Here is a 26,846-nt window from a genome sequence, read left to right as displayed (position 1 = left end):
GAGAAAGTCCACATTTTTTTTTCTAAAGTATTTTCTTTTTCATTGCCATTTCCACCGGATGCCAAAAAGACTAGACACCAGGGCCACTTTCTTTCGGTTCGGCCAGGCAAGAGTGGCACATAAACAGTACTGTCAAGAATTGGGTTTTATGTTTGCTATTGGGCTTCATTTACTCAAGAAAATGGGCTTCCAAACTAGTGGTGATTGTCGTCACCAATAAACTTGTAGCCCAGGAAAAGTGAACGTTGCATTAATCCTTGGTAGGGCAAGATTTCTTACCAATTATAGGATTTGCTTTTCCTAATCCTCATCGATTGATGACTTGGAGCATGATATTTCACCAAATTCAAACCGTTTTGAGTTCAGAAGGCCAGGCTTGGGAAGCAAGCAACAACCTAGTTGATAATCTCCCTTGATGTGACTCTTGCTTTTGGGACCATGGAGCAACTTTTTTTTGTAGTATGCTTAATAAAAACCTAGTTAACTAAACTCGGCTAGTTCTTGTTGGCCTGGTGCATGTAATAGCTAATTCTTATATATATTTATTCTTTTACATCTTGTACTAGCTAGAAATCTAATTGGATTTAGAAGTTTTGATTAAGTATAGCATATTCCAGAGTTACAAGATGAAATTGAAGCTATTGTTCAATTCTGCTTCCTTCGACTTTCCCCAACAACTTTTTTTTCCTTTTTTACAATTGTAAAAATTTGAACTTAATCATTGAAACTAAAAATATAATATTTTACCTATAAATCAAAGTAAAACAGCTCCTAATTACATTTTCAAAGATTGAAATCACAATTACAATACAATACATAATTACCAAAACAACAGATGTGCTTCAATGAATCACCAAGATGAACACTTTATTTTCTCGGATGAACATGACAACCACATATTTTACATGTTCAAATATGTATAAAGTCACAAGCATTGATACTATGCAACATATACACGAATGGATTGCACAAAACCATCAATCCTTTTCCTTATCTCTTCAGGATTTGCACCGACTAACTTGTCAACTACAGTACTTTCCCTCATCAGTTAAAACGTTGGCATGGCCTTGATCTCCATCCTCGTTGCTACCTCGTAATGATTCCACTCACAAAGAAATATTCAAGTCACCTTCATAATAAATATCAAACAAGTAAATGGCAAATATCTGATATCAATTTTGGGTCCTTTCTTTATCATAACAACCAATCCACACACTAAAATAGCAATGGAACAGAGTGATAGGGTATCTGCGCAAAACAGCTTGACCCAGCCAGAAACCTAATACGGACTGAACCAGAAAATACTCTGCCCTTTCTCAATCAATCAAAAAAAGAAAGAAAAATATTGAAACACCTCGAACCAGGGAGTCCGCAGAGGAGAGGATTATTTACTAGTTATTGTACACAATAATAAGAAAATTAAACTTTATCGCAAAAGGACGATGCTTATCCTCCGCTTCACATGTTGTTATCTAACTAGCATATATATTAAAAGCTACAAGTCATACCATATCTTTCTAGAGAGGATCCTAGTACATCTTCACCGTATCAAATTGCAGTCACAAAATTATATTCAATGAATATGACGTGAATTCTAGCACATCTTCACCACATCAAGCTACAGTTGCAAAATAATGTCAAGAAGGAAGAGGATGATCAATCCTTGTATGCGTGGAGCATCATTTTAAATGCTAACTGTAGGCATCCTATTATGTCTGGAGGTTTACAAGATCAATTTTGATAAATTAAAAAATAATTAAAAAAAAAATGTTTGAGTTTATATAAAATTGGACTGGTAGAGTTTAACCTAGATTCAAAGATTGAATTTCAATCACAATAAAAAATTAGGATTGATCAAACCCTATAAATAAACGTTGGCACACGCAGGAAGGATAGGGGAACAAAAAAAAGAAACGTGGAAACAAAGAGAGAAAATCAAAAACAGAAAGAAGAGAGCAAAAAATTAGAAGTAGAAAAGAAAATTGATAGATCAAAAACACAGCAATCAAAAAGAAGAAAAAATTTGAAGTTCTGTTAAAGAGAAAAAAAATTTTCTGAAAAATTTTTAGATTCCGACAAAATTTTTTAGCATCGGTGAAATTTTTCGATGAGTTTTCCAACGCTGATTGAATTTTCCTACAGGTTTCCCAAAATCCGACTCAGATTCCAACTCCAGTTGAATTTTTTAACAAATCTCCTGCGAACTAATCCAGATTCCAACAACATTTTTCAGAATTTGACGGAGATTCAACCGGAATTCATCTGATTTCTAGAGAGAGAGGAAAGAAAAGAAAAGAAAGTCTGAGGCAGAAAGCTTGAACTTTACCTTTTATAGTAGTTTCAAAACGACATTGTTTTGACGTCTTAATTCAGCCTAGGATCTGAGCATTTTATCGCTGAACGACCCACCCATAGCGCCAACCCGCTTTTAACCCGTTTACCAACTGATTATTAGAGTGAAATTGAGCCGAACCGATTACCTCAACCCAAGCCTTCAAACCATTTTTTTTGTTTGAAGCCGAACGATGCCACGCCAACTCTCTAGCCAAGCCTTTTTTTTTGTATTTTCCTTTTTTTTTGTATTTATGTATTTATTTATTTGTAGAGTATTTTTGCATGAATAAATTAAAAAAAATTTAAAAAATATTTTTTAAAAAAATTAAAAATATAAATTTTTTTTGAAAATAAAATTTTAAAAAAATATTTTTTAAAAAAAGTTGAAATTATCAATTTTTTTTAAAATAAAATTTTTAAAAAATATTTTCGAAGAAAAATAAAAAGTATCAATTTTCTTTAAAGATAAATTTTAAAAAAATAATAATTTTTGAAAAAAAATTAAAAGTATCAATTTTTTTTACAACAAAATTTAAAATAAAAAATATTTTTTAAAAAAAAAATTAAAAGTATCAATTTTTTTTTCAAATCAAAATTTCAAAAAAAAAACCTTTTAAAAAAAAATTTAAAGCATCAATTTTTCTTAAAATAAAAACTCTTAAATACTTTAAAAAAAAATTAACAGTATCAATTTTTTTATACAAAAACAATCAATTTTTCTTAAATGAAAAGAAAAAATTTATATCAAAAGTTAAATTATTATTCTTTTTTATTTTATTTTTATTTTTTGAATTTTTTTAAAATGTTAAATAATTCGATGATGAAACTTCTGCAAGTGAAACAATAATTTTTTTGTATACTCTTGAGATGAAAATTTTTTTCTAATTTTTGGTCAAAAAAATTTGAAGTTAATTAAAAATAATTTTTAATAATTAATTACTTAATAAAATTTTTAAGGCTTATCGAATAACATGAATTAAGTTGATACCATCTTTCGATGGACGTTGTGAAGATGTTATAATTTTTTTCACTCATAATCGAATTCTCGAATCTTATTCTGATTAATAGATCCAAACTTATTTTTTTAAAAACACTTAAACTTAAGTGTTTATATCCTTAAATGATCAATTGTACTTAAACAAAAAAAATTAATACCAACTTTTAAAAATAAATGTCAATCGATAAATTTTCATATCTAAACGTTACGACACTAACCCATTTTTCAAAACTCACGTCTCAACACAATATCATGAGATCATAAGATTCTTGCCTTAACATTGTCAACATCAACAGTGAGAAACAGAACATCTTGGAAAGCTGAGGCCAGTTCTTCAAACAAAGGGGTTCATGCCCACTGAAGGCATACACCATGAAGCAGTGAAGTGTACAACAATCTACAACACGCCCATCGAAACAGAAATTAGGGTATGAAGAAAATTAACCAAACGAAGTCCTTACTTTGAGATCAACAGACTATGTATGAAAAGACATGAATCGGGATTATTGGACTCCCATTAAAGGAGCACTGAAGGGGGCAGATGGTAACTAAAAACCCTATAAGAAAAGATATTAACAAGATAGTTGTGGAATTGGGATTGTTTTCAAGAACAATGACAAGGGACGGGGGCAAAACCAAAATATTACTGCTAGAGAAATTTTAACATGAAAAGTGAAGAATTGAAAAGCTTACTGAGCAGCCTTGGTTTAAAGCTTGATTAACAGAGAACTCCCAAGATTCAACAGAGTCAACCTTCCCAACTCTAGACTTGTTCTGCTGCTCTTGTGCCTCCATCTCTTTCTTCCTTGTCTTTCACCTCCTTGGGTAGTCCTCCTTAATGCTTTGTTGCTTTGCCCGCAAAAGAGAAATGTCTTCTAGACTAAGACAAAACATGAAAAGCTAGGCCCACCTCTTCCCACAGTATCTCGATCAAACTTGCTAGAACGTAGAACGAAAAGACAAAAGCAGCCCTCTGAAATTTTGTAAAGGGTGCTCATGTAGATTTATTGAATTTTGGTATCATCTATCATTCCTATTCTGTATTATTATTTTACATTTTTATTGTTATTGTTTCGAACTTGGAGATGCGTCAATGTTCTAGCCCTCCTATCCCTATCCCCAACAAATATCTTCCCAACTTACCCCCTTCCCAATAAAAAAACGAATTTCGTCTTCTTCTTCCTTCCTTCCAAACTTATTATATTTCTGATAATTGGTTTTGTTTTTGTCTTCAACCTCTTAATAGGTCATCAATGATTGAAAACAATGGATGGCAGCCAAGGTTTATCACTTCATTTACAAAAATATCCCCACTTTTTCTTCTGTTTAGGAACATCAGCTGTTTCTCAATAACATCATGGATATTAAAAACTCAGAACATCTGTACTCTGATAAATCACGGAATTCATTTGTTTCTGTGTTCATCAAAAGATGAAATTTATCATACAACAATGAAAGAGTTACTTTCTGCCAAAAGTCAATAACCATCTGAAACAGCATAAATCTAAAAATACAGATTAGTACTAATAACTCAATTAGAACCTCTACAGATGATGATACAAACCGAAGGCATGTCGTTACACTCATTACAAAGCATGATCTTATTCAATTTCTAAAAAGTTACTTCTGTTATAAAAGAATTTGATGAACATAACTTCAGCCACAGCTCAACCGAGAATCAGCTGGCCGCAAAGTCATCTGACGGCGGGGAACTCCAATTTCGCATGCATTCACTCTAGCAGCAAAGCGGAGAGAGCATAGCGACTCACCCACCGAAGTCGGATCCGGCGATACATTCACAAACATAAGAGTTTTCGAATCTCCACCAAGACAAGGCTGTTTATTGATGGAAATAAATTTATAAGGAAATCCAGTGATTCATTAAAAACAAAATGATTCTAGGATATAAAATTTTGGCCCCCATTTCTTCACAAAAGAGATGTCTATTTGAAAATGATGCTACATTCAGAAGGAATGGATGGTTTCAGAAAACAGACTTAGCATCAAATAATGCATCAGTCAAAGATGATAATGAGCTCTTCAAGCGCACTTTACCTGGAGAAGATATGTCAACTTGGAATTCCTAAAAGGCACATGATCCTCCTTCTTTGCCAGAGCAAATATGACATCACTCAAACACGATAAGCTCTTGTTAATGGCCTGGTTGCATGGAAAGAGGTCAGCAAAATAACATTAAAAGAACAATTTATGGAACAGACAAATCCGGTGGTACATTAAACACCTGAGTCTCCTTTAACCTATCTCCAGTCGCACCACTCCTTGACAGCCGCTCACTTCCTGCAAGATCAATAAGGTTCAAGACACCCTGCACTTGTTGCTCAGTGCCCTAACACAACAAAGAAAACAAATGTCAGTATACAGAGGAAAGAAGGTTATCAAGAGATTCAATATATTTAAAAAAAAAGCAATCAAAGGAAGGGTATTACCTCGTTTATGCCCGATATCCTCAATGTGAAAACCATGTGACTTCTTGACGATTGCTCATTCATCTGCGTCCTGCCCACAGACCTGCAAAGCAGAAAAGTATTGTACTACATGGTCATTGAGAACAAAACTCATATGAGGCATTATATGTTATACATCAGAGACAAACTTTTGCTGTTTTTGCTTTAAATTTTGTTATATTGCTACTCAACGGTGCCATCATTCATAAATATTTGATAGTTTATAACATTAAGTAACTTAAAAGGAACTAATTCTTTCCATAAAAAATCATTGAATTGGGAAATAATTTCTTGCACAACTATAATGCCAACATAACATTGTAGAAACATATTCAAACTAGGGTAGATGCATGATGCAAGACATAATCTACACAATATTATGTTAATAATCACCAAGACTCTAAGCAATTTTACCTGCTTTGAGCAGCCTGCCTTAAAAGCGAGGAAATCTCTGTTATGCTACTAACATCAACAATGGTCAGGTCACTGACATATGTATTACCATTTGCATCATGTTTAATTGTGTACTGCTTTCCAGAAACTGCACTTTCTGGGCGTGTTGGATCTGAGCCAACTGATCGATTGGTTGACAACAAATCGCGGATGGCTTCATTGTATATTTCCAACATTGAAGCCTAAAGTTTTAGAAAGAGAAGGTTAAAACCATGATTAGCCAACGTAATAAGTGGAAATCAGGATCAGATTAAATTACCTGCATCTTGTATTTCCATCCCTGTGCTTGCAGTGACTGACTACTTTGGAATATCTGCTCCAATGAACGCGGTATCAACCCTTTTTGCTCTGGGGTTTCTGGCCTTCCCATCATGGTGTAGGTCTTACCTGAACCTGTCTGTCCATAGGCAAATATACAAACCTGTGAAACCAAACAAACCACCAACAATCCATGAATGCATATTTCCTTTGCATCGAAGGGCAAATGATGCAGATCAGATAGCAATACTAGACATTGTAGAATTCAGTTTCAAAGAAGAAAAGCCATGTGCAAAATAAATCAACTAGTTTTAAACTTAAATCTTCCTCGATTTTGGAACAAAAGAATCCTTACCGACCAGTCACCATATATCATATTTCTAGTGCTGGAAAAAGATTTGCTTAAATTTGTAAAAACAAGAGCATAAAGTAGCTAATTACCTTATATCCATCAAGGGCACTCTGTACCAACTGGGATATCTCCACAAAAACATCTTGCTGTGAAGCCTCATGATTGAAAACCTTGTCAAATGTAAAAGGATACTTTTGCCCTGAAGACAGTAAGATAAGAATGATTAAGATTGTTGCCTTTGATACTAAACAGAATTGAATAACAAAAGAGGACGCAAATGTTCATACCAGTTTGTATCAAGTCAATGCCACAGCCAAGAGATTCCACTGATGTAGGATAAGAGATGACTGCACCTTCTGCTCCACCGTCATCTGGTAAAAGAGGACGTACCCGACAAAATACTCGAATGTTCCCTTTTAGTTCCTGCAATTAAAGATGACTTAGTATCATTACAGAATTCCGAGCAACAAATATAGGGCAATGAAGCACAAGTACCAGAATAGTGTTGTGCAGCTTTTTCCTCAAATTCTCTCCTTCAATAAGTTTGTGTTCCATATCAGCCAACCGATCTTGTAGTTCTTGTATGATTCTTTTTTGTTCTAAATATTCCATCCTTGTTTCCGAAGCTGATAAATTGGTCATCTACAGATAGGAAAAGAAAGAACAAACTATGATATCAAGAACTAGGTTGATGATATTTTTTCGAAACAAGATAAAATACAATAAAATCTGTATAAATTTTAAGCAACATCGTTGATACCTTTAGTGTCTCATTTGCAGCTGCAACTTGAAGCTCCAGTATTCTTATTTGCTCCCTCTGAGAAGAGCATGTCTCCTGCAAAAGAAACCTAGCATGTAGGAAAGCTTGCCAAAAAGGATTTTATGACTTGCAAGAAATAAAACCAACCAACCTCCAAGGACTTGGATTTTGTTGTCAAGATATCTAATTCTGCAAATGATTTTCCAGTTCTTTCTTTGTACTTCACAATTTCAGTAGATAAGGCCTGCACTTGTGACGCTTGGCGCTCACGATCATCCCTCACTTGTTGTAGTTCGCCTCGTAAGCATTTGACTTCATTCACTAATGTTTCCTTTTGATTAACAGCATCATCTTGTGAAGCCTGAGAATAATAAGATCCAAAAGATTCAAAACCTACTGAATATGGTATTTGTTTGTCTCCATGCAAACCTAAGTGCTACAGAATGCAATGAACAAGCGGGAAGTGTGAACACATGTTTAAGGCAAATCAGTTATTAAATAAACCCAGGGTCGCATCACTTGAGAAGAAAAACAGAAAATGTGCACAAAAGACCCCGATAAAATTTTTGTGAGTTCAGAATTAATCATCATGAAAATTCTGTCTCAACCATAAGATTGTAAAAGACAAAATACAACGACCCCAATTGAAGTTCTCCAAACTCCATTTAATTATTAAGAAATAACCAAATAAACTAACAAAGAAAAATTATAGAACAGGCTGATATAAAACTTACTCTTGACAAGGTTAATTGTTCTTGCAATGAACTACAGTGACCCCTTAAAGTGCTAAGATTCTCCACTATTGTTAGCTTCTCCTTTTCTACTCGTTTGAGTGACTCACGGACTGTTTCAAGGTCAGTTATTAATTTGGAATTGTACTGTTGAAGACTCAGGATGTACTCTTGTAATCGCTTGTGTGTATTGTCAAGCGAGGCGGCCTGCAAAATTCAACAAAAATTCAGCCCCCAAAGTAAACACTTTTAATAATAGCATCAATTATCCAAAAAAATAAAGATTTTTTTATATATACATTACCCTCTCATTAGCAGCTGCTATATCCTGCTGAGCTTTTTCAAGCTCTTCTGTTAGAGAAGCAACTGACTTTTCTGCAGTAACCCTAGCTTTATTTTCACTTCTATGGCGGTCAACAACATCCTAGTTATTGAAACCAAACAAACATATGAGTGAAACATTAAAGAAAAACAGATATGCATGACAGATTTTTAAGATTAAGATCATACCAGCTTTTCAGACACTTCCTTGGAAAGCTTCACCTGTAAAGACGCATTATTGTCCCTTAACTCTGAAATAACAGCATTCAGTTCTTCCTCCTTGTTTTTCTTGTCTAACTCTGTAGAATCAAAAGTTAACTAAGAAAATCAAGCAGTAATTAAAATTAACTTATTGGAAGAAGTAACATTACCTATATCAATGCTTTTTTTCTCAGCGGATTCCAATGAATTCTTAAGCTTCTCTTTATCAAGTACATGATTCTCATCACATTGTTGAAGCCATTTCACACAAAGCTTAAGCCTTTTATTATGTTCCACCGCGTGCTCATATTTAGCCTAAACCAAATAATGACCAACAACAACAAAAACAAATAAATTACAAAAATAATATTTTATAAATAATTAAAAAAAGAACTAATTATGATAAATGTTTTACCTTGAGATCGAACTTTTTTGCTTTCGGCTTCTCGTTTAATATCGCTTCGACTTCTTCTTTGGTGAATTCATGATTAGGACATTCCTCGGCGTTAGCGGCTGTTGTAACGTCTTGACGGTTGTTAACAACGGCGAAGGCTTGTCGGGTTCGTCCGGTTCCTGTGGGTCCCGCTCCTCTTCCTATCGCTCCAAGCCTTCTCCGTTTGTCTAATGGATTTTCATCTCCCAGCTCCTTTTTCTGAAATTAATAACAAAGAGAAGTAATAATAATTAAAACAAACAGACTGCAAACATTTTTTAAAAAAGGAAAAACGCTTACGGTGGAGGGGCTGCGAGGCGGTCGATTCTGGTTGCGGGAAGCCATATTTGAAACTCAGTCGAAGCTGTGAGTTAGGGTTGTTTGATAGTATTTAGTAGCGAGGGAATTGGAGCAGGGTTGGATCTGGGCCGTTGATATGGGAGAAAATGGAGTTGAAGAACTGGAGTTTGATTTTTGGATTTAGGGGAAGAAATTGGAACGTTAGGGGTTAGGAAAAGGAAAGGGCGAGCGTTGTGAAATTGGAGGAGAGCCTCGGGAATGTTTTGAATTGATTTGAAATTAGATCTGGCGGCCTCTCCTATGAAAAAATATTAACGTTAACTTTTTTTGGGCCAATTGGGTCTAGTTGTTTAGCCCATTAATATTACCCACTCAACCCAGGTGTGACTGATAAATCCATCTTGACTGGACTTCAATGAATCAAATATTGGGCCTTTGATTTGAATCGACGTCAAAAATTTTTTGCCTATTTTGGTGCCATATGTTGAAGTCTGATAGTCTGTATAAAAATCTTTGCTGAATCCACGTGTCAAAATACAAACCAGGTCACCATGAAACCCAATCCAACATGTCAAATGCCAAAATCACCGGCCGCCGCATGTCTAAGAACAATTGGTTGAAACTATATCCAACTTATCCAGAGTAGAAAATGGCAGATAAGGTGTCTGCCCAAAACCAATCTACATCACAGAAAAAATGGGAACAAACCTGAAAAACATCAGTAGTCCAACAGTTCATACTTACCCCAAAACAAAAATATAATTCCACATTTATTCTCTTGGCTCAGTCACATTGAGATCACTTGGTTGCAGAGATGGCACAAGCAATGGCATCGATGGCTGGCTTACGTGGCTCCTCACAGGCTGTCCTGGAAGGCAGCCTGCAACTCAGTGGCCAAACCCGCTTGAATATTGCTAGCAACAATAAAGTGGCTGTGGCTAGGCCTGGTTTCACTGTCAGAGCCCAACAGACACCATCCGGGCCTGAAACTGGACGCAGAGCGGTGCTGGGTCTTGTTGCTGCTGGTTTGGCCACAGGCTCCCTTGTTCAAGCTGTGCTTGCCGATGCAAGAAGCATCAAGGTTGGCCCACCTCCCCCACCCTCTGGTGGATTGCGTAAGTCATCAATTCTTTTCAATTTATACAGATTTTATTTTTCTTCCCTGCAATCAGTTCTGTTTGGAATGGTAGTTTGTTTAAATGTATAAATCAGCACGGTACTTTGATTCGAGATGGTAAAAAAGAGCTACATAAAATTAGGATGAAATTGACAAGATTTTTATCATCAGCTATCGGATGGTTGTCAATTGGGTTTCGTTTGCAAGAATAATGAAAGGCAAATGATTTTGCATGGGAGACTTGTTCATGGTTTCTACTAGTCATTCATAAACAATCCCTGATAAATTGCAAAGTGGATTGACCGCCAATGTAGTTTCCCAAGTTTAATCAACATTGCTTTGTAGGCCATGGTCCATAAAGAACATGAACATGGAAATTGTTAAATATGTGATATAATTGAGTAATTTGGTTGCGAAATCGGCATGTTGGCAGCTGGAACTCTGAATTCTGATGAGCCAAGAGACCTTGATCTTGCATACAAAGACAGGTTCTTCCTCCAACCACTTACCCCAGCTCAGGCAGCTCAGAGAGCAAAGGAGTCAGCCAAGGATATTCTTGGTGTCAAGAGTTTGATTGACAAGAAGGCCTGGCCCTATGTCAAGAATGATCTCCGTCTCAAGGCTGAGTATCTCCGCTATGACCTTAAGACAGTCATTTCTGCCAAGCCCAAAGATGAGAAGAAGTCTCTCAATGAACTCACCAAAAAGCTCTTTGATACCATAAACGATGTACGTATTGAAGTCTGCTTTGGTTTTTTTGCTGCATAATTGCCACAGATTACTATTATTTAACGATACATGGTTAATATCACGAGTCTCTGTCTTTCTGATAAGGATTTTTTTTTCTTACAGCTGGACCATGCAGCCAAAATCAAGAGCACCCCTGAAGCAGAGAAGTATTATGCTCAGACCGTATCTACTCTGAACGACGTTCTTGCCAAGCTTGGCTAAGAGAATTGTTGTATTTTGATGTAAGCCTTGTTCATCGTTTGTGGATACACTTTCATTTCCATGCTATCCGAAAGGGAATCTTTATCTATTAACGAAATTGAAACTTGTTAATTTGTCGAAGCACTTTCCCGCACTCTAAACTCAAAAGATTTTAGTTTCATGAAAAAAAGAAAGAAAGAAAGAAAACCATCAAAGCAAAAAGCAAAAATTATAACTTGATTGATCAAACACGGTTTTTTTTTTTTTTTATGAGTTTGTCAAAATTGAATTTTAATTACTGAAATTAAAATTTTAATTTTTTATCACAAATTAAACTTATATTTCAGTTTAAGTCATGTGATTAACATTTTTTATCCCATTAAACAAATTAACTTTAGTTTCAAAACCGATTTTACCTTAAAAAGGTACTACTTAAAAAATAAATCAAACTAAAAACTCTCCTGGCTACTGTTCTCTTCTGCTTGCCTAACCTGATCTTTTTGTGATTAAAAGCAGTAAACCACCCAGCCAGAGAGCAGAGGCCGACATGATGCATAGTTTAGGTCCATGCCAGGCTTTAGGTGGCCAGCTACCCCCTTTTGGTACCCTCTGCTTTGCATTTTCAGAATTCACACAAAAAAAAAAAATACATATACGTTAATTTCCACATTTTAGCAACTTCAATTACTCCTATAGTTCTATTATAACTAGACGAAGAAGTCCGCACTTTTAATTTTTCCTTGAATAAATTTTGTGAAAAATCTGTTCATAAATATTTTAAGAAAATTTTGTAAAATATAAATTAAAAAATTTAGATTGTTAGAATAGATGGATAAGGTATCAAATATTAAAGATGATAACAAATGGCTATAAACTTGTTTTATTTGGTTCATATATGCTATAAGCTTTTAAGTATAAGTCTAGAAATTCACATGAGAAAAAAATCATTAATTCTCTACTCTAAGAGAAAGTCCTAAATAAACCTAAAATGTAACAAATTTTATCAGTATGAAGATTCAATAAATTTAGATATTTATTAATACAATCTTGCAATTAAATAGAATATATTTAGTAGACATATAGATATTTAAAAAACAAAAAAGTAGACATATAGAGATGAAGAGTTCTTTTTATAATATTTGAGGATAAAGTTAATACTACCTAAAAGACTTAATAGTATATTTAGTAGCTACAAGCCTACATGATCTCCATGGCATCTTAAGTATATGGTAGATTTGTGATGAACATACTAAAAGTTTATTCAAGATTGACAAACCTTGTTAAATAGATAAAATAACTTTGTAATTGTGCAAATCATGAAAATTTTCAATGTTAAAAATTCTAGATATGAAAAAGATGCAATCAAAACTCTAGGCATTTAAAGATCAAAATTTGAAAGACATATTAATAGCAAATGACAAATTGATACAACTTACGGACCATTAACTAGTCCTCCGTCTCTTTGTCTAGTGGCTAAGGAGGTTTTATAAGAACATAGAAATTTTAATTTTAAGCCAGGATCTCCTCCCCTTTCTCCTTTACAAGGGCTATACCCTCTCCTGAAAAAAAAAAAATCCATTAACTAATTCTAATACATTTCATTCATTATTAACTTTTTAATATATTTTAAGAATTTCATCATTTAAATAATAATTTTAAGAAAAAAAATTAACTCAAAAGAAAGTAGTAACTTTGTAAATATGTTTTATATTTTAAAATTAAATAAATAAAAAATGCGTCTAATCGCTTATCAATCATTCATGATAAATGATAAAAGTTCAACTAAATCAATATAAATTTAACAATGTAACAATATCATAAGCAATAAGCAATATAGAGATCTTACTTGGTTACAACTACTACAGCTAAACCAAAAGCTATTGTCCCTAGCAAGATACTATTAGGTATGTATAAGACAATTGTTGACCAGGTTATCTGTGATCAAATTTATTAAAAAAAAATGAGATGAAAAGCTTGAATAAATAAAATAATACTAAATGGCCAAAAGGAATAGAAATATGAGTTTGTTGATTTGTAAATATATCATATTTGAGTTTGTGTATGCAATAGACCTTTTAAGTGTACGTAAAAATATCGTTGCATGGACTAAGAAATTATCTAAAAAGGTATTGATAGTCCAACAGCAATGCTAAAATCTACCCAAATTTGCTACTTGTGCTTAGCATCATACCATAAAAATGAAAAAAAAAAAAAAATACATTGGTGCATATAGATTAATTACTTATATATATATATGCAATTTTAAAACATAAAATAATTTTGTATAATATGTTATATAAATTTGTCAAAGACATCGTACCTATTTATCCACATTATTTGTTAAAAATGAAACAAAATAATGACAAATACAAAAAAGTGAAGCAAAATTACTCCTATTAACATGAATGTACATGCATGCATCAAGTACAATGATAATTAAAGATGTAAATCATATATTTATATTTGTAAGTTATTCAATTTCAATTCGAAAAAAAATTTGAATTTGATTCGATTATTATCGAGTTGAGTTCGAACTCAAGTAATTTTACTTATTGAATAAATTAAATTTAAGCATTTTAATATTTAATTCAAATTGTTCGCGAGTTTATCGAGTTTTATTATTTTAATATATATTTTATTTTAATTGTAAATTACAATTTTATCTTTTAAATATAAATCCCTAAAACTAAAAACCTACCTCTTTCAATCTTCCGACTCTCCTCTTCCCCCAGTGGCGCTATCCTATCTCTTTCAATCTCGCTACACTCCTCTTCTCTCTCAATTTCGTGACTTTCCTCTCCCCCTCTCTGAGGTGCTATTCCATGGACATGACAAAAGACTTTGTTCCAATATCCGTGCTTTCCGAGACATCCCAAGGTAAGCATATGTTATTCTCTTTTTGAAAGGAATAATGGCGAACTGGAATAGGGATGAGGGTCTTTTCCAAGAGTGTTCACGTGGACACTTAGACTCACCTAATCCAATTCCCTGTCTTTTTTTTTTTTGGTGCATTTTTTCTCGTTCAATTTCATCCAATTGATCCCACACTTTTCTTTGTTTCAGTAAAATCAAAGTGAGGTCTTCCAACACTATCTCGCTCCAATGCTCCTCCAAATCTTGCTGCAAAAGTCTCCGAGCCTTCGGTCATCAGGGTCTCCAATGCTGGCCCTGCCGTTAGGGTTTTGGATCCTCAACTTGAATATCACAAGCTCTTTGGTCTGTTTCTTTCCCCTTTAATTTCACTTGTTTTTTGTTGAAGTTTGATTTAATGTCAGGGTTCTAATTTGGATTTTATTATTCATTTTAATTTTAATTTGAAATCAAAATTATATAATGTTGGTAATTTTGGCATATTTTGAGTGATAATCTGATTTTGTATTTGATTTTGTTCGAAGTCCTTTGTTAGTTAAAAATAAGCGCTAATGGGTTATTCGCCCTTTTGCTTATCATTTTCCTAACAGGAATAAGCAGATTGATATGTTTGGAATCTGATAATGAGTCTGAAAGCAGTTCTAGAGGGGACAATGAACAGGGGAAGGGATTGAAGGATTTCTGACATTGATGAGTCCAAGGAGTTAGAATGGTGTTCTAGATTTGTTGATTATGAATCTCATCTAGGCTTGTTGATATTGTATCTCCATCTATATTTTATGTGATTGTCTGATTCCGAAAACCTTACTATGATTTTGAAAATGCAAAAGGAATTATATACAGCAGTTTGGAATCTACTTTTAGGTTAATGGAAGTTTCAGGAAGTTTGTTTTTCAGGGAGTCCTAATCTAATCCAAATGTAGGATGAAAGTTCTACTCAGCTAACTTACAGACAAGACGATGTTGATCCGCTACTTCCTCTTGAGGTATGATAATAAAATGGTGCATTCTTCAGCTTCTAAAATACTACAGGTTCCTTAAGTGCTTGGGTGAAATATTCGCCTCGCCCTGGTCTGTGTACATCATCTTTCGGCTTCAAGGGAGAAAGGCCTCTAGCGTCCAATTTCGTCAAAGTGAAGAAAACAAAGGATTAGGTATCCAAAAATCACAAATTTTCTATTATGATTCAAGCTGAACAAGCTCAAGCTTGGCTGCTGACTTGAGTTTTTTCTCGAGTCGAGTGAGCTTACGCTCGGTTTGAGTTTTACTTCAAGTTGAGTTTAAACTTGAAAAATTGAATTCGATCGAGTTCGAACTGAATTTCGATTTTTAATTTTTGAGTCAAACTCAAGCTCAAGTATTTCAGTGTATCGGTTCGGCTCGATTTAATTACGCTAAAAAAACTACTACAAACAAATTTTGATCCTAAAAGATAAACTAAATAAAAAAGTAAAGTAAGAAAATAGATAAAACAAAAAAGATAAAAAAAATCCAAGTGAAGAAAAAGTGAAAGTTTGAACAACAATTACTTTTTTTGTCAAATACCCAATTTTCTATCATATATTCTTCTTCTTCATCTGTTCATACAACAATGTCGCTTATCACCAAATGACTTTTTTTATTTTTGAAAACCTATTTATTTAAAAAAAAGTTTTACAAGTCGAAAGTTTGGCCAAAAAAAGCAAAACTTGCCAACTCACCACAAGAAGCCACCAGCATCCAAGGTCACCCCAGCTTGAAGCTACAACGCCAGCTATTCTGAAATATTATATGCCTATCCATAAAAGCATAATTGCCATAAATGCATATGCTACTCTCATAACTTCAGGAAGATTTCATACCAACTTTACAACTGTTTGCAAGACCAGCATGGTGAATGAAAGTCGGTAAAAAAAATCTGGTCAAGGTGAAGTGCAAAAGATCTGATTATTCCAAACCAGAATTATCCACTACTAACCACATTTAAATAAACAGAGATCTACAAACCTAGGCAGAGTATAAGCACACACATCATTCTCTAATATCATGACTCCAGAAATGATAGTATATTAATGGCAAGTTTGTTGAATGGAATGGAGAATTTGAGAAAACAATTTTATAATCGTATAATTTTAAAAAAAAAGAACTCTTGGTTGCCGGCATTTAAAATCCACCTACCAAGCATTGATTACTTGACAAATCATGATCCAATGTGACTTATAGTTTCAATTTCTATGTACTAAACTGAACCTTATTGAGTTGATAAAGCATACGCTAACTCAATTCAATAACCATTATCCTAATTCCTCTGTACGTATCTCAATTGCACTACCCAATTCATTAATAATAGCTTACCTAGTTAATCTCTTAAGTGAAAAAAAAAAAAAAAAAACCACGTCATCATTTTCTAAATTTCTTGTTTCCTTTTTTTTTTCTCTCTCCTTACTCTTTTTCTTCGCCTTACACTTTCCTTCCATCTCTTTTTTATTCAAACAATACCACATGCAAGGTAACCACCATTAAGGCGCCACTACCATGCTTTCTCCAGCCTCACTTTCACTTATCGATCTCTTTCTCCTTCCTTCTCTCTCCTCGTAAACATCTCCCACGACCCAATCCCTGATCCATCCACCTATCTTTTCTTTATCCTCAGCTCCTTTCTCATCTCATCAGAGCATTGCTCTATCATCTCAAAAAAAAAAAAAAATTGTCATAGAAAAACAAGTAAAAACAAAACAAAGACAAAAAAAAAAAAAAAAAAAACCTGGAAAAACAAAGAAATAACAATTCCAGAGATACAAGCCGAAAAGGAAAGAAAGAAAACAAAAACTGAATACAAACAAAAAAGAAAATGAGAAGCACAAACTGAGCACTTCACTATCAAAAAGCTACTTCTCACTAAACAAATGTTAATTATAATGATATTATTAAACCCAAATATAAAATTTACTTTCACAATTAATCTTCAAATCAAAATTAATCTCCTATCTCATCTATCTCAAAATTGAAGTTCAAATTTCTGAATAATTGTACTGTAGATAACAGGAGATAACTTTTATTTATTTTTATATATATGTATCATGTAAAATATTAATAATTTATATATTTATATTATATTTTATACAAAAATTATATGTTATAATTCATATCAATATAAAAAATAAAAAATATTTTTTTAATAAATTGATATATATTTATTTATTAAAATTTTAAATTATATCATTTTTATATATATTTCTTATAATTTTTATATCACATGATCATATGATGTTTTGAATTAATAAAGAAAAATTTACAGAAACAATTTCCCAATCCTTTCTTAGACACAACAATTTATGCTAGAATTGTAATGATATTGATTTGGGACCATTGAAAATCCTTTACTACTCCAAACTTCAGTTAAATGCTTTTGCGTCTTATCTATACCATTGTTGGACAAATCCATACATTCTTAACAGAGAAAAGCTGGAACAAGAACCTACTCTTTGCATGATTTAATGCCTATGTGCAAGCAATTGCAATAAGAATTTCAAAGCAGATAGAGGAGGTGTAATTAATTAAGTAAACCACTACATCTGTTCGAACAATTTACTATTATGTTGGTAGAGAACTGATCAAATTCAATATTCAAATCTTTACACCTTCAAATACCCAAAAAAAAAAAAGTTAAAAATGAACAATTTGCTATCGTTTTTCTTTTTTCGATAAAATATCTTTGCAATTAGATTTTGTTGAACTTAGTCATAAATCTTTATTTGACCAAAGAATTATGTTAATAATTAAGGTTTCGTTTTGTAGATTTTTTAACGTTTTTGTTATTTAAAGTTATTATAAATTTATAAAAATAAATTAAAAATAAAAATAGAAGCATATATAATCTAAATTAATTGATATATTCAACATGTTATAATATTTAATGTTTTCTCACATAACACTTTTCCATAAATTAATTGTTTTTCTTTTACAAGAAAAACACGAGCAACAATTAAACATTTTGTTAAAAGTGTTTATGGCTTTAGTTGAATTGGACGAGGCTCGGTTAATACGTTAGATCCCTTATGTAAAGCCTGATTCGAACTAATCTAATTTGATCAAAGTAGGTTTGAAACTATACAACAAATTATTCTATATTGATATTTTAAATTATATTTTAAATTAAAAACAAATAAAAATAAACAAAATAATTTTTATTACTTAAATAATATCTCAAATCAAATTCAAATCTAAACATCTTATTCAAAACATGATTTAATCAAGTGAGGCTGCATGTCGAATGAATAACTTAATCCAAAAACAATTCTCTGTAAATTAATTATGTTTAATGTTTTCTCATAGAACACTTCTTTATAAATTTTTTTTTAAAGTAATATTTGGTATTGATGATCATTTAAAACAAATCATAATAATTTATATATAATGATTAAATTACTGTGTTTGGTAATCATATAGTAATCCAATGTAACATTGATTTTAAATTATTGAAATTTATTAGATTATTGTTTTAGAGGGTGATTTAATTCACATTCAAAAATGTGAAAAATTTTTATTATCGAGTAAAATGATATATAAATTAATAATTGTCAATATTATCCATTTAATATATGAATTAAAAATTTATATTTTCTTAAAATTTATTATAATTATTTTATATTATAATTATTATATTTTCACACTACTATTCATTGTAATAAGTTTAAAAATATTTTGTGTGATTTATTTTTAAAATTTTATAAAATTTATATAATATAATCTTTTGATTTTTATACATTAATTTTATTTTCTAATTCAAATATTTTTTACATAATTTATATTATAAAAACTAGTTTACTATCAATAAATTATTTTTGATTTAATAATTTAATTATATTTATTATAAAGCAAATACAATATTACTAATATTTTATATACAAATTATTATTTTTAAATAATATTGAAATCATTATATGACTATTATAATATACATTATTAATTTAATAGTTAAATAAAATAATATTTAATTTTTAATAATATCAAACATAATAATTTTTAGTTATTAAGAATTAATAATTTTAACTAAATAAAATAATTTCATATCATAAATAATAAAATCACCTTAATAATAAAATTATCTTAATAATTAAATTATAATAATAATTTTAAAAATAACATCAAATGCTATCAAAAAAACATGAGCAACAATTAAACATTTATTAAAAATGTTTATGGCTTGAGTTGAATTGAACGTACCTTAAATCCTTCATTTAAGGCCTCTTAGATCTAACCTAATTGTGGATTGAAGTAGGTTAGAAACTATTTAACAAATTATTTTATATTAATATTTAAAATAAATTTTAAAATTAAAATTAAATAAGATAAAATAATTTTTATTAATTAAATGATATCTTAAACCAAATTCAAGTCTAAAAATCTTTTTTGAAACCTGATGTAAATCAAGTGAGGTTGCCAGTCCGATGAATAACCTAATCAAAATAAACTATTCCTACTATTTTCGCTAAAATAAACTACTCATTTCAAACGTACCCAAAAAAATGAAATTCGTTTTAGATGGTCATTGTACAGGTACCATACTACAAACATGACACCTGTATCTTCGGAAAAAAAAAAAAAGGAAGGAAAAAACATTTTAAGGATGTTTGGAGTTGGACATCAAGCTGAAGGCTTTTTAAGCCGTTGCTTTGCACAAGGTCACGTGCTCAGCTTCTACTTCATGTCTATAAAAAACAAAGCTTATTCCCACTAATGGTTCTTCGTCAGAGCAAGTCAAGAGCAACAATTTCTTCAAGAAATCAAAACAAGCAAAAAGAAAAAAAAGTAGAAACCCAGTAAAGAAAACACAAAATAAGACATAGAAGCATGGCCAGCCAGATCGTAGGGAAAAAGACGGCTTGTGTCGTAGGTGGCACCGGGTTCGTTGCATCTTTGTTGGTCAAGCTGTTGCTAGAGAAGGGTTGCGCTGTTAACACTACAGTGAGGGACCCAGGTTGATCTTCTTCTTCTTGCTTTGTTTTTTCTTTCAGCTTTTGATCTTGTTGCTTGGTCTCAGAAATTCTAATAGCTACATCCAATGATTTAATAACCGAACCAGTTACTGCACCGGAACAATATTTCTCCCAGTAAGCAAATGCTGGCAATGAACCCGCCTATCCGGTTGTAGTTGAAAATGTGTTCTGTTATTAGATAAGTATTAAATGCAATAATTACATAATTAAAAACAGCATTTAACTCCGTTATTAAGACATTAATAAGGGTGGAAGGGAAGAGTTCAATGGTTGAAATTTCACCACTTACCAATATTGAGTTCAATGGTTGAAATTTCACCACTTACCAATATTTACTTGGGAGAAATGTTGTTCTGTTCTTCTTACAAGGGGGGAGTAGTTTCTACCGCTTTGGTTTGGTGGGCCATTCTAATGTAACGTTCTTTTTCTTCTTTGGATAGTTTTTGCATTTGCTCACTGTATCCTTTTTTAAGCTTTTGGTTGATTTGAAGAGTTTCCTTGCCAAATTAATCAAAAGTGTGATGAGTAAATAGGAATGGGGTTAATACTTAGCTAGTACATATTTTATGCAGACAACCAAAAGAGGATTCCCCCCACCTGGTAATACTACAAAAGTTGGGAGACTTGAAAATCTTTCAAGCAGATTTAACTGATGAAGGGAGTTTTCATGCCCCTATATCTGGTTGTGACATTGTCTTCCATGTTGCAACACCCGTCAATTTTGCTTCTGAAGACCCAGAGGTATTATTACACCATATATTTAACCGATTACCCATTGATAATCAAGTTATTTCTGGTTTTGGAAACGGCGAGGTTGCTTTATTTCTCTCCAAATTTTTTGGTTGTAGAATGACGTGATCAAACCAGCAACTCAAGGAGTGCTGAACGTTTTGAAAGCTTCTGCCAAAGCAAAAACAGTTAAACGAGTTCTTTTGACATCAACAGCCGCAGCTGTGTCAATCATCAGACTTAATGGGCGAGGTCTGATCATGACGGAGAAAGACTGGACCGATGTTGAGTTCTTATCATCAGCAAAGCCACCAACTTGGGTAATAATATGATGCTAATGCAATATCTCTCTTAGATCGAATTTAGGTCGGCAAAATCTGAAGCTTTATCCATATATGCAGGGATACCCTGCATCCAAGACATTGGCTGAAAAGGCAGCTTGGAAATTTGCTCAAGAAAACAACATTGATCTCATTACGGTTATTCCTTCTCTCATGACGGGTCCTTCTCTCACCCCAGATGTGCCCAGCAGCATAGGCCTTGCCACATCTTTGATTTCAGGTATTAAATTAGAATTTAGAACCTAGTGTTCTGGCTTTGGTTCATTGTTCTGCTAATATCTAGAAGTAAAACTGCTTAAACAAAGAAGTACACTGGAGCACCATAAACTATAACTGATGGAATTTTAACATTTTGCAGGCAACGAATTCCTCATAAATGCTTTGAAAGGCATGCAAATGCTGTCAGGTTATCTCAATCACACACGTCGAGGACGTATGTCGGGCCCATATTTTTCTGGCTGAAAAAGAATCCGCATCTGGTCGATATATATGCTGTGCTGTCAATTCCAGTGTGCCTGAGCTTGCTAAGTTCCTCAACAAAAGATATCCTGAGTTCAAAGTCCCTACTGAGTAAGCCAATATGCGTTTTCAAGATCTGCATTCAATATCACAGCTAAACTTCTTTTCTTTTCTGGGAGACTTGTGGTTAACATAGTTTTTTTACTTTTAATAATTGCAGTTTTGGAGATTTCCCCTCCAAAGCCAAGTTGATCATTTCCTCAGAGAAGCTTATTAGTGAAGGATTCAGATTTAAGTTTGGGATTGAAGAAATCTACGACCAAACTATGGAATACGTAAAGGCTAAGGGGCTGCTAAAGTGAAGAGTCCTCAACTTTTTCCCTCATGATCGTGGTGTTTGGTTGCTTAAGATCTATGCTGGGTTTTGTGGTAATATCCTAATAACTTCATGTTCTACAAATTAAGCAAAAATCATATGATGAAAATCATCAGCTTTGATTATGAAAGCCATTACTACTCTATTGTTTGCTTTTTCTTCAGCAAATGGATTAGTACCTTTATACACCAAACATGATCTCAACTTTTTATTATAATTAGCTAGGCTTATATAAAACATGAACTCTACATTGATTGATCATAGCACAAAAATTCAATCTCAGAAGAAAAAGAAAAACCAAATTATCCTAATTAGTTTTAGAAGACCAAAGCTCAAATCACAAACTGAATTATGAAAAAGATTCTTGTGTACAAAACAATGACTATGATACTTTGTTTCTTGGTCCAATGCTACCATTTGCGCATCTCTTTCAACGTTTAGTTAAAGGATCAACAATCCCTTGTAGGTCCAGTTCGGAAGTAGTTTCTTCTGCTTTAGCGGGGTGGTTTTGCCCCTGATGCACCCTTGAGTTCCTTGGCTTACAGATCTCAGACAGTGCCAGCACAATTTCTCTCATTGATGGCCTTTTACTGGAGAATGGATTTATACAATTATAAGCAAGGGCAGCCATATAATTCAGTTGTTGAACATCAAATTTTCCTTGAAGTCGAGAATCTGCAATCTCTTCCCACCCTATGTTGTCTTCCACATTAATAGCCACCTATTCATGATCACAGAAATGAAAATGTCAATGAATCATGCAGGACTTTCCTAATCCAGAATTAATCAAATTCAAATAATAGCTTCAATTAAAAGTTAATAGTTTTTGCATGCACATAACATGCGGATGCATAGGCACTCAAATCGGGTGAATTAGAGCAAAAGGGCTTGAAGAAAGAGATCTTACAATCTCCACATACTGCATGAGACCCTGTTGTGGGTTCTTGCCACTCATTATTTCAAATAGTAGCACCCCAAAACTATAAACATCACTTTTCTTAGTAAAGATCCTCGTAGACATATACTCAGGATCAACATATCCAAAAGTTCCTTTGACATTAGATGAATGCAAATTATTTTTCTCCTGTCTTGAAAGTCCAAAATCTGCAACCTGCGCAGTTTGACGATAGTAGTTACACATATTTGAGCTTCAAAGCAAGGATAGGTGGGGGAAATGAACTAGCTACTGAAAACTGAACACTTACTCTTCCTTTCATGAAGTGGTCCAACAATATATTTGCAGATTTGATGTCGCGGTGCACAACAGTAGGAAAAGCCTGTTATAAAATGAACGAAGGTGAATACACCTCTTTCCAAAATTTTTACCAGCTGATCCTACTGGTTCAGTGACTGAGACTGAAACTTACCCCATAATGAAGATACTCCAAACCTCTTGCCACATCCAGAGCTATCTGAACCCTTAAATTCCAGCACAAAGGCTCATGCTTTTCATCTGCAATTCAAACATGATAATCAAATCTGTTTCTTGCACAATGAAAATGCTTATGGTCAATCGAAACCATTGAACTTGCAGGATAATTACACATCAGTAAACTATTTATCCAGCTTATAAAATTATGTGGAAATGTGAGATCAATCAAGAAACATTTTTGGATAAAAATAACTGCAAAAGTCCAATTCCTTCTGTATTTGGATTTCAAGATAAAGTATGCTTGACTGCTTATTTATAATAGATGTTGCTTGCACGAAGTTAATACTCTTTCTTACTGTATAAATGGGATGCAAGACTTCCATTGGTCATGTAAACATAAACAAGCATATGCTGTCCTCTTTCCGCACTATATCCCACCAAGTTCACCAGATTCCTGTGGTGTAATCTTCCAAGCAACAGAACCTGGGAATAAAGCAACAAAAACATGGACATGTTGCAAAGTCATCTTGGATTCAACTTCTTCCCCTTTGAGGGATAGCGAAAGGATATTGAAGATGAAGTAGAAACGTAAGGAGAACAAAGCATAGCCTTAAAACACAAGAAGTAGCAGGTTTAGAAAGAAATTTGGTTTTAGACATTCTACAACAGTACAGCTACTAAAATTCCAAAATTTCTGTTTAATTTTCTACAAGATAAATACAGCTAGCTATCTGAGAAAACGATTATTTCTGTTTCCAACAAATTTATTTTGCAACTAAGGACTAAAATATTAACAAATAGCATGCAAAACAAAGTACTTATCCAACCCAAACCCTGTTCCCCTAGGAAGACCCAAAAGAAAGAAGAGACACAAATCTTAAGTCCAATGCTAGTGGTCAGTGCTCAGTGGTCTTGACTTTGGAATTGTCACTTGTGGCTTCAAATTGGGTGCTAATGTAATAAAACCATTCACTTGAGAGGGGGATTAATCTTCTCTAGTTGTGTTGGTGTTTGTTTTCCGATAGCTGCTTAAAACTTAAGAACTCTAGTTGTAGTGTTCTTGTCTGTATTTGCAGGCCTTCGCCTGCTGTAGAGTCTGTTGCAAATGAGTTTTCTTTTTGCAGTAATCCAGAGAAAAAATTAATAATTTTTGTACTCTTCATCACCATAGTTGCTGTTATCATTCATGGAAAATATATATATTTTTTAATTTTGGCAGACATGGTTAAAAATAGTGGCCTATACTTGTCAACCTAACATTTGTCAATTGTCATGTGTATTCATGAAATATGCATCAATGGACCAATCCATTGACCCCATAGGTTTTGAAACCAAACATTCTAATATATGTACTTTAACATACAAAAAGTTGCAATCTAGCAGTATAATATATTAATACCTCTGAAAGGAACTCCATTGCACCTTGCTTGGAATCAATAGCAAGCACTTTAACAGCAACTGTCTGACCAGTTGCCATCTGAGCTTTGTAGACAGGACCAAATGCCCCTTCGCCTATATTTGTTGTAAAATCACTAGTCGCTTTCTGCAGCTCTCTGAAAAACAATTCATCCAGAAATCACTTTGGACAGAAGAGAAGAAAATAAATGAAAAGGAAGAGTCTTAGGAGTCTCAAATCAAGAAAATCCTTTCCAGGAGAAGCAAGGAAATGGAAATGCAACAAAAAACAACAGCACTAGAACATTGGTTGTTGCAAATTGCTATAAACTTACTTGTAAGAGTACTTTGGTATGCCACATGCAGATGCCACGCTCTTCCTCTTAAGCCCTTCCAACCATTGGGGCATGTTACTCCATTCAGATGTTCTAGGGGAATCTTGACTAATGTTAGAATCTGACAATATTGTGCTAGAATCTGCCCCATGAACACGGATGGGGATTCTTTCTGCTCTCGGAGAAACATTTTCCTCTTTGTCAAAAGGGTCAGAATGCTTCCTTCTATACCTAATGCAGTACATAATAGTCATGGCCAAAACCACACCAATAATTACTCCAATGCTGGTACCAAAAATTAGTCCCCATTGAAAGTTTCTCATTTCTTTCAACCTGATAGATTTAGTTCCTATGCTAGCATTGGGTGAACAGAGAACCTGTAAAAAATGATATTATCAATTGATCCTTCCACGGTTCCACAGATATTTACAATACCTGTTATGAAGAACCCAATTATAATATCAAACAAATTGAATAGCTGTGATACTCAACTCTAAGGATGTAATTCTTACCAAGAATTAGAAGGTTTGTAATGTCAAAAACATAACAATTAGCATGAAAATTCTATCACGGATAGCAAATTTCTTTGCAGATACCTGATTTTCTCTGGTAATAAAAAGTTTTGACTGAAGATCCTATCACCAAGGTTCTTGTAATTTTTTTCATATAATTTGTTACGGTGAAACAATGTTCTTAACAATTTTTTTCACCGAGGTTCTTGTAATTTAGACATAATTTGGTAGAGTTTTATCAACGAAAGTAAGATGTTTCTATGGGTCTTAACAATGTCAGCGAACCAAAAGAAAATGAAAAAAAAAATAAAAAAAAACCTTGATTATGATGTTAAATGAGGATGTAATTGCAGCAGAGGCAGAGTTATATTACGCGGCTATTCATTTTTTATACCTAAAAACATGCGTGCGATGAGAGACCTGTCCGGGAAAAGAACCATCCCAACGGCGTCGGTCCAAGTCCCTGCTAATTAAAGATTAGGAATAAAACAGAGTGGTGTACCTCAAATTATCACTTATCTCAAAAAGAAAAACTAATTCTTTTGGCTTTATTTTTGTCTCTTTAACGAAATATTTATGCTAAAATACTAAAGAAATCTCTAGATCCTTTTTTTCAAGAAAAAAAAAAGCCTATGAACTATTTTATTTTTTTAAATAAGGTTTTATATTTTTATTTATTTAAATAAATTTTTATATTTTGAATTAAAATAATAATAAAATTTTTGAACTTTATAACTTAGATAAGTTTTTATATTTTTACTAACTTTTTTAATCTGTACAAATCATGAGATTTTTTTTATTAAAATTTTCATCATTTTAAATTATT

The 26,846-nt window shown here is 32.9% G+C and overlaps 3 protein-coding genes, 1 long non-coding RNA gene and 2 pseudogenes across 6 annotated transcripts; 3 read left to right on the top strand and 3 right to left on the bottom strand.

Moving 5' to 3' along the window:
- Nucleotides 1-841: 841 nt before the first annotated feature.
- Nucleotides 842-4,252, bottom strand: LOC111318789 (thioredoxin-like protein CXXS1; annotated as a pseudogene). Its single transcript, XR_016334414.1, has 3 exons — nt 4,025-4,252; nt 3,578-3,728; nt 842-1,090 (listed from the first exon to the last, which is right to left on the bottom strand). The product of XR_016334414.1 is annotated as a thioredoxin-like protein CXXS1 (transcript).
- A 443-nt stretch (nt 4,253-4,695) lies between these two features.
- Nucleotides 4,696-10,284, bottom strand: LOC111275145 (kinesin-like protein KIN-14C). Its single transcript, XM_022860311.2, has 17 exons — nt 9,606-10,284; nt 9,288-9,524; nt 9,043-9,187; nt 8,861-8,970; nt 8,655-8,774; nt 8,354-8,557; nt 7,771-7,980; nt 7,620-7,694; nt 7,355-7,501; nt 7,147-7,282; nt 6,949-7,058; nt 6,509-6,670; nt 6,211-6,431; nt 5,779-5,860; nt 5,574-5,678; nt 5,387-5,491; nt 4,696-5,167 (listed from the first exon to the last, which is right to left on the bottom strand). The coding sequence occupies exons 1-17, from the start codon at nt 9,648-9,650 to the stop codon at nt 4,988-4,990; spliced, it is 2,394 nt and encodes a 797-aa protein (XP_022716046.1). The 5' UTR covers nt 9,651-10,284; the 3' UTR covers nt 4,696-4,987.
- A 3-nt stretch (nt 10,285-10,287) lies between these two features.
- LOC111275146 (oxygen-evolving enhancer protein 3, chloroplastic-like) lies at nt 10,288-11,793 on the top strand. The gene is made up of 3 exons (XM_022860312.2): nt 10,288-10,720; nt 11,156-11,451; nt 11,575-11,793. The coding sequence occupies exons 1-3, from the start codon at nt 10,420-10,422 to the stop codon at nt 11,671-11,673; spliced, it is 696 nt and encodes a 231-aa protein (XP_022716047.1). The 5' UTR covers nt 10,288-10,419; the 3' UTR covers nt 11,674-11,793.
- Nucleotides 11,794-14,342: 2,549 nt separating this feature from the next.
- On the top strand, nt 14,343-15,365 carry LOC111318788 (uncharacterized). Its single transcript, XR_002693667.2, has 3 exons — nt 14,343-14,529; nt 14,716-14,868; nt 15,114-15,365. It is a non-coding gene; the product is annotated as an uncharacterized LOC111318788 (long non-coding RNA).
- Nucleotides 15,366-20,085: 4,720 nt separating this feature from the next.
- On the top strand, nt 20,086-22,543 carry LOC111275144 (anthocyanidin reductase ((2S)-flavan-3-ol-forming)-like; annotated as a pseudogene). The gene is made up of 6 exons (XR_016334116.1): nt 20,086-20,482; nt 21,074-21,242; nt 21,350-21,550; nt 21,632-21,791; nt 21,930-22,141; nt 22,251-22,543. The product of XR_016334116.1 is annotated as an anthocyanidin reductase ((2S)-flavan-3-ol-forming)-like (transcript).
- Nucleotides 22,544-22,633: 90 nt separating this feature from the next.
- LOC111275142 (calcium/calmodulin-regulated receptor-like kinase 1) lies at nt 22,634-26,389 on the bottom strand (the record flags this gene model as incomplete). Its single annotated transcript, XM_089755153.1, has 9 exons — nt 22,634-23,127; nt 23,314-23,517; nt 23,612-23,683; nt 23,774-23,859; nt 24,135-24,261; nt 25,178-25,331; nt 25,509-25,739; nt 25,842-25,885; nt 26,339-26,389. Coding segments are annotated over 9 exons (1,260 nt in total), but the record flags the coding sequence as incomplete, so codon positions are not given.
- Between the last annotated feature and the right edge of the window lie 457 nt (nt 26,390-26,846).

Source organism: Durio zibethinus, chromosome 26 (assembly GCF_047325235.1).
Source record: "Durio zibethinus cultivar Kanyao isolate XHJ-2024 chromosome 26, ASM4732523v1, whole genome shotgun sequence".
Lineage (NCBI taxonomy): Eukaryota > Viridiplantae > Streptophyta > Magnoliopsida > Malvales > Malvaceae > Durio > Durio zibethinus.
The sequence above is the reverse complement of the archived record's forward strand: the minus strand, read 5'-3'. Positions and strand labels throughout refer to the sequence as shown.

What these genes read in the sequence shown, in the direction of transcription:
- LOC111275145 (XM_022860311.2), bottom strand. Translation starts at nt 9,650, where the DNA reads ATGGCTTCCCGCAACCAGAATCGACCGCCTCGCAGCCCCTCCACC. An exon ending in CATTGACTTGATACAAACTG is followed by an intron (nt 7,059 to 7,146) that starts GTATGAACATTT and finishes TACTGTCTTCAG; the next exon opens with GGCAAAAGTATCCTTTTACA. An exon ending in GGATATCGGGCATAAACGAG is followed by an intron (nt 5,679 to 5,778) that starts GTAATACCCTTC and finishes TTGTTGTGTTAG; the next exon opens with GGCACTGAGCAACAAGTGCA.
- LOC111275146 (XM_022860312.2), top strand. Translation starts at nt 10,420, where the DNA reads ATGGCACAAGCAATGGCATCGATGGCTGGCTTACGTGGCTCCTCACAG. An exon ending in CCCACCCTCTGGTGGATTGC is followed by an intron (nt 10,721 to 11,155) that starts GTAAGTCATCAA and finishes GCATGTTGGCAG; the next exon opens with CTGGAACTCTGAATTCTGAT. An exon ending in TCTTTGATACCATAAACGAT is followed by an intron (nt 11,452 to 11,574) that starts GTACGTATTGAA and finishes TTTTTCTTACAG; the next exon opens with CTGGACCATGCAGCCAAAAT.